We start from the raw sequence: 7214 nt of genomic DNA on the forward strand, positions 1-7214 counted from the left end.
GCAAGCGGAGGCGAGCGGGTCTTGGTGGAGCGCACACTTCCTGGAATTTGCGTTCCAGGCTGTCAGACCGTGGCGGGGGAGATGACATCACATATGAGCGACTGCAGACGGGCAGCAGCAGGTGAAGGGATTTGTTTCACTGTGTGTATGGTATAAAGGTAAGCACTTTTTCTGTATTCTGTGTCCCTGACGAAAAATCCATTAAGAGATTTGAAACGTTGGTGTCTTTATTGTTTGCTTATGAAGTCCGTCTGAGTGCCATCCGATCCACTTACTTGTATTAAGCACAGTGTGATGTGATTCCTCTGCTTTATGCATTGTACTAAGCTGTATTAATGCTGAGCTAACACTAACAATATTTCTATTTATTTACATTCTAGTATACAAGTACTCTATGTTACAGTATAAAAATAGGATGCCTCTATTATTTTACTACGTACAGTATCTCATTTTATATTTTCCTATGGTGTTCTTAGTGTACAGTGTCGTCTGTGTTTCTATATTACATTTAATGACAGTTTCATTAAAAAAAGAGTACTCTACTGCTTTTCTTTGCCTTAAGAACACTTTTTCTAATGCATCTCTATGCTTGACAGGGAGAGCTGAGTGCCTCCCTATACTGTAAATTTGCAGCTGAGCTCATTTTTATAAGGCTTCTTAAAACTTGAAAAACAGCTAGGACTCCTCAACAGAGATGTTGGGCACTACAAAGTTCTATGTATTTTTAAAAAGGTTCTGCATTGCACAAGGCTTTATTGTGTATAAATACAATGTAGATTGTGTAAGTAAGTTGTTGTGTACTGGTGAAGAACAAGGTCCGATTCAGAGCCGCATGCAATCTGCATTCAGGCCCTGATTCTGGTTGACTCGTAAAGTAGCAGTATATTGCTTTGCGAGCCAACTAACGCCCCCCCGGTTTGCGAATGCCCGCCCCCACTGGACGCTGAATGTACCAGCAGGCCTGCAAATGGATTTTTTGCATAAACCTCTATTCGCAGGCATGCGTTCAGGCTGAAAATAATTTGATGGTCGCCGACCATTGAATGATTTCTATAGCACTTGCTAATCTAAGTGACTTAGATTAGCGGCACCCTGCTCCGAGAATATATAGAGCAACTGACATCCAGTGAAATAGGCTGCCCAGCCCAGGAAGGCAGGAAGCCACCCCAGTTTGCATGGTGATGTCCAGTGTTTTCCTTGGTGCATTTAGTGTTTGTTTTTTGATTTTCACATTAAGAAACTCTTGGGCTAGGGGTGCCGTGAAAGAAAATCTGAAACTCTAGGGAGCCGTGATTCAAATTTCTTTAGGATACAGCAAAACATAAAGCCAGGCCTTGTACAATATAATTATTTAACAGTGTAATGCTCATAAGTTAAAAAGATATTTACACAACTATATTGTATATACTGTATTGTACCAGAAAAAGTACCAACATAATTGTAATTGCAGTCTAAAGGTGCCATTACATGGAGCATTTTCTCCATGCGATGCGATGCGCTCTCCCTTGCACACCACATTGCACAGCACAAAGAGTATGTGCATTCCATACATTTTGTACTAGATAGCATTGCATCTTGTACAAAAAGCATGCTGCTGTAGCACATCACTCCATGTATGGGCATCTAGTACAAAATGTACGAAGCACAACACTCCGTGTATGGGAACCTTAAGGCCTGGTACACATCAGAAAGCTGTGTATCCCATCCTTACCGATGTTCGACTAAAGTATAATTCAGGTGGCCATACAAATTGCACAATCTGGTGTATGATAGTTTGCTATATTCTTCCATCAGATTGGATGGCTCACTGATGATGTACATGAATGTGCAATTCCCACATACAGTATCTCTACCAATAAATTGGTAAATTTCAACTTTTATGTTATCCCATTAGAACAGTTTTTCTTTGAGTTTCCTCAAAAATCATGAAAGTAAGTGTACAATGGTATAGTGGCTATTGTACTTATCAATGTTTTTATTACTGTATATTGTTATGACAGGGCAAAAAAAACGAACTCTCCTATATAAGGTGCACTAGGTCTATTGCCCAATACCTGTCAATATGAACACATATAATGCGCAAACTATTTTGCAGGCATTTGTAGCCAATATAAAAAGCCACTTATAAGCATGGTATGTGGTGTTGACTTGTATCCATTAGAACACCACTTATAAGCATGAGATCCACCTAATGAAGTGTATTGCAGATGATTATAAATAAACATTCATTTCCCAGAATTCCTTTTTCAGCATAACTATCTCAATTTTAGGTAATAGAAACATTTATCAAAGGTTTATGAAAGAACAGGTGAATCCATTGTATCCACAGAATATCTTTTTCATGATGATCTTGTCCAATTTGATACGCTCTAAAAGCTTAGACTTTTAAATATTGCCTTCTATAGGTAATGCCATCAAAAGAAAACATTAGCCAATATTCCCTATGTATGGATAGATCAATTGGAGAGTGCAGAGTAGAGGGTTCCCTTCAGATCAATCCCCTTCCTTCTATAAAGCATGTGCATGCCAAACCATGGCACACTTGTGCAGTGAATACAGCTAGGACCAAACCCAGAAGTGGAATCTGTTTGTTGTTGTGATCATCTGCAATAGGAACAGTTGCTAATATAAGCAGCCATTCTGGCATGAGTAAGTCAGCTAGAACTGCAAACTGAGGACATTTCCTTTTTCATTTTGGATTATTGATCCAGCATTGTGTGGACATCAATATGGCTGCCCCCTAACTGGCAGACAATATGGGTGACTATTTTTTTTATACCAATAATTTCTGGACACCTCACAGAGACTAAATGTTTTTACATTGTATTTTACATTTTATTATTGTACTTATATGCCAAATGCCTGACTACTCTATACTCTAGAGCAGTTAAATCTCTTCCTTTGTTTCTCTTAACTGCATTGGGGTTGACTATCTCTTTCTTTTCTTACTGCTGCTTCTGCTTGGCTCAAGCACACTCATATCAAGCGCCTTTCCAAGATCTCTTGGTGTCTTGCTCCTTACTAGAAGGCCGGAAGAGTCTATTTACACCAGATGCATACCCTGTGGCTGCGTAATATCATACAACTCTGAATCAGGCCCTTACATCCACATGCAGGTGATTGGACAAAACTACAGTATGTGGTAATGCAGCATTTGGCATCATGTGTAGGATATATTAGTGAGGGTGTGTCAATTGAATTGCGGGCTATGGAAAGTTGTGCGTATGCATAACTTCACCTTTTTTCATGGAAATCTTTTTCACAGAGGATAAGGCTAGTACAAAAGTGTGACGTGTGAATGTTATGAAACAGCATAAGAATAGGGGCGGTGTACTTGCATAAATAATCCTACATATTTATGAATATCTGAATTTTGCTTCTTGCACGCAATGCAGAGGTAATTAGGGAAGACTTGCGTTCACCTCCGTAACAGCTTACCTGGGGTAAATTTACCAAAGCTTAAAAAAAGAGGTGATGTTGCCCATAGCAACCAAGCAGATACTGTCTATCATTTTCTAAGATGCAACTGAGCATTTTTAGAAGCATTAGTAAATATATCCCCTAGTTTGTAACTTCTAACATTTGCTGCTCGCTCATTATTGGATACACATGAAATGCAATGTATTATTTGGGGTGTGTCCTGTTCTACAAAACGTGTACATTTGCCAGTTAGTTAATTGATCAATTAAAATAGAAGCTCCTTCTGAGCAGACATAAACTGTGCCAACTAAACAAACAGTATCTTGAAATCAAAATAGATCTCCATTAACAATATTTTATTATTCATCAAACCACTCTAATAAGAGATACTAAGCCTGACAGTATGGACAATTTTAAATAAGATCTGATTTTAGTCAAGATGTCAATAAAAAGAGGTAGAAGTAGTAACAGCAGCCAACCAATTGGCTTCAATCAACAGCTAAAATATTCAACAGAATCAGATTGTTTGATCAAAATGAATATAGCAGGTGCTGTAGGGTGATGTGACACATATCATGAGCAGTGTGGTACACTAATTAGTACTTGCTGGCTTTAATTGGGAGAAAAGGTTTAATCAAAAGTAAATAAACCAGTAGTAGAGTATTTAGTGGATATCTCCATTAAATAGAGCAGTATATTGTGATAACTATAGCACCAGCACTAGCTCCCGGTGCTACCTGTAATTGAAATGTTGCTCCTATTAATTAGAGAAAATGGTTACTGTATCATAACCAGAATGATGTTAAACTATAAAGAGAGGGGGTTGTTTACACTTGTGGATTTTATGATAGCACATTATGAAGAAATGATGGAACAAATACTATGCATCTCCTACTTTATGCTATTGGCACCGGTTTTCTAACCACTTTCCTTAAGCATCACACATCTGGTTTGTTGAGAAGACTGAAAGCACATTGTAGATAAAACTTAATTAGCCATTACCAGCCAGATGACATCAATTCCTCTGGCATCATAAAAAACCCTTCTGGACATGTGCTGGGAAATAAGCTGATTTATGAGGGATCTTTTGTAAACTTTTTTCCCCATAAAATATCACTAAGCAAATGATAAAAATAAGCCTTGGGATATTTAACATATGACTCTGTTTAATATGTTATTGCTATTAGTATGCTATTATGTATGTATGTATGTATGCATGTGTGTATGTATGTATGTATGTATCTATGTATGTATGATGTATGTATGTACTACAGTATATATATATATATATATATATATATATATATATATATATATATATATATATATGTGTGTGTGTATGTATGTATGTATGTATGTATGTGTGTATGTATGTATGTGTAAATGTGTGTGTGTGTGCATGTGGGTGGAGAGAGAGAGAGAGAGAGAGAGAGAGAGAGAGAGAGAGAAAGTGCAATTAAACTTTGTAGTTAATTTAAAAAATAATGTAGCCCAATCAATATACTGTAGCACAGCAAAGAAATCAATTCTAACGTTACATTTGGAAACTGGGACTAGAATCATCGCCTGCATTGCCTAATTAAAATATGACGACATCAATGTGTATGCACAATTCGAAATACAGCATATATTCCAAATATATTATACTCGGTGTGTGTGTCTCTTACTACAGTATAGTTAAAATGAGTGTTTTAACAACTTGTAATATCATGAATGTTTGAAAAATGTAACTAAGATCTCTTTGCATCTTTATTTGAATATAAAAGTTCTAGAGATTCAGAAATGCTGAGTAACAGCAGCGCTGCTCACCTGACAGAGCAGGCACAGCACAGCTAGTAGCATAGTAACTGCAAGGCTTTCACAGCTGATTGGTTTTATCAGGCGCTATCCATGGTCCTGCTAAAATTTATCAGTGTGAGCTATCCATGGTCCTGCTTGGCTTTATCAGTGTGAACTATCCATGGTCCTGAATGAAAGCCCTTAGCACAGAATCGAAGACTTAATAAGAAAACCGGTGCATTCGTTTTTTTTTTTTAACCTGAGTTTATCCAATAAAGCAATACAAACTTTTATTAGCTACTACACATAATCATTGTAGACTTTAAAAAAAAAATGCAACCAAAACAATTTCTCTTACCTCGCTTTTTCGAAAGAACTCACTTCTCACTATACTAACAACTGGTATTTGTAAAACAGATGATATAAACTCCAATTCCAAAATCTCTCCTTTATTTTGGGGGAAAGCAATGATGGCACTGACTCCTTGGACCACTACCGTATGGCAGACACTCTGGAGAAAGGAAACCGGATCACTACTCCAAGAAGGGCTGGAGGATGAAACTGGTAGGATGGGAAGGTCCCCTAACCCAGCTTCTATAGCCATCACCACTTCCAATGAGAGATTATATGGCAAAAGACCTGGCATCCGATTCAGGTTATCCACTGCCAAAAGTAGCGCATCCCTGGGAAACAGCAGCTCGTCCCCACCTCTGTGGCCAATAGAACTCCTAGGGCCATGGTTAGACTTTCTTTCTAAAGTGGGGCTAATGAGATCCCGCTTGTCTCCTTTCATCCTGTCCGACCGGTCCATCCGCTCTGCCTCCTCTGCACCATTGTCCCCACCTGCGCCCGGCTTCTGCTGCCCGCTTTCATTTTCAGGCCAAGTTCGTGAGTACTGGGCGATAATGCCCCTTGTCTTCCAGGGCTGGAGCTGGACAGCCCCGATCCGCACAGTGTGCCCGATTCTCTTGAGGATCTGACAGGGCTGAGGGTGCGAGGAAGAGCTAGGTACCCTGGCTAGCACCAGAGCGCAGGGGATCAGCAGGCAGACCCTGCTCAGCGTCAGGTACCACCAAGTAAATCTACACATCACTGACAGAAACGGCAGAAGACGGGGAGAAGTGGCAGCTGCAGTCCCGCCGCGGTAACTGGCGATGTCCAGGGAGATGGGAGCGATGTTCCTCTCGCTGCGTGTGTTCACCAGCAGCAGCAGCAGCAGCAGCAGCAGCAGTAGTAGTAGAGCGCGCAGGATCCCAACAAACGCTTCATTCTCTCCACAAAACTTCTGAGCTCCTCTCTCACTGGCTGCCTCTGTGGCTCCAACAAACATCAGCAAACCAAACCACACTGTCAGGATGCATCAAGCATGGCCACTCGGAGGGATCTCTGTACAGCGCAGCCCATCACACTGCAGACATGGGTCCGCTCTCCATCAGCAAACTTCTCCTTCCAGCTCCCTGCTCAGTAACAGCAACATGAGAAAGTCGCAGCTGGAATATGACACAGTATGCAGGAATAGTCCAGGGTGACCCGTCAGTAATAATGAACCAGAAACACTATGTTATTCCTGAAAATGAATACAATCATCTTTTGTAAATTTGCTTGCCATCGTATATTTTATTATCCTCTTTTGGAAAGTGAATTAAAAAGGGGATCCTCCTTTCACTGGGAAAAGTTGCACGATGCCTGAAGGTTTAATAGCTAGTCTGAATGGTCGCTTGGCTGCGCTAACATCCCACTAAAAGAAATACATACAGAGAGAGCCGCACACCTCCAGTTGCTCTGGTTGCGCAAGGATCTTTGGGATACGTAGTTTGATGGTTGATCAGCGTAGGCTAAGGGAGTACCGTGAGAACTACCGTTCCCATAGCTCCATTCGGTCACCGCCTCCCCGCCCCTCCCCCTGCTGCAGTAATGAGCCGAGATTTCAAATAGATGGAACGTTGCTGATCAGAATTTTACACAGAGGATTCTGCCTGGGTGTTATACTGCAGCTGCTTGTATGAGAGAAAGCT

The 7214-nt window shown here is 40.3% G+C and overlaps 1 protein-coding gene across 1 annotated transcript in view; it reads right to left on the reverse strand.

Annotated features, from left to right (window-relative positions):
* Positions 1-6934, reverse strand: part of GRIN3A (glutamate ionotropic receptor NMDA type subunit 3A) — a 263518-nt gene extending 256584 nt beyond the window's left edge. Inside the window, exon 1 of the mRNA XM_083183908.1 lies at positions 5558-6934. Coding sequence (XP_083040034.1) covers positions 5558-6529 — 972 coding nt within the window. The 5' untranslated portion in view covers positions 6530-6934. The remainder of the gene's footprint in view (positions 1-5557) is intronic.
* Positions 6935-7214: the final 280 nt, after the last annotated feature.

The sequence above is a fragment of the Crinia signifera genome, chromosome 1 (assembly GCF_055691185.1).
Source record: "Crinia signifera chromosome 1, ASM5569118v1, whole genome shotgun sequence".
NCBI classification, from domain to species: domain Eukaryota; kingdom Metazoa; phylum Chordata; class Amphibia; order Anura; family Myobatrachidae; genus Crinia; species Crinia signifera.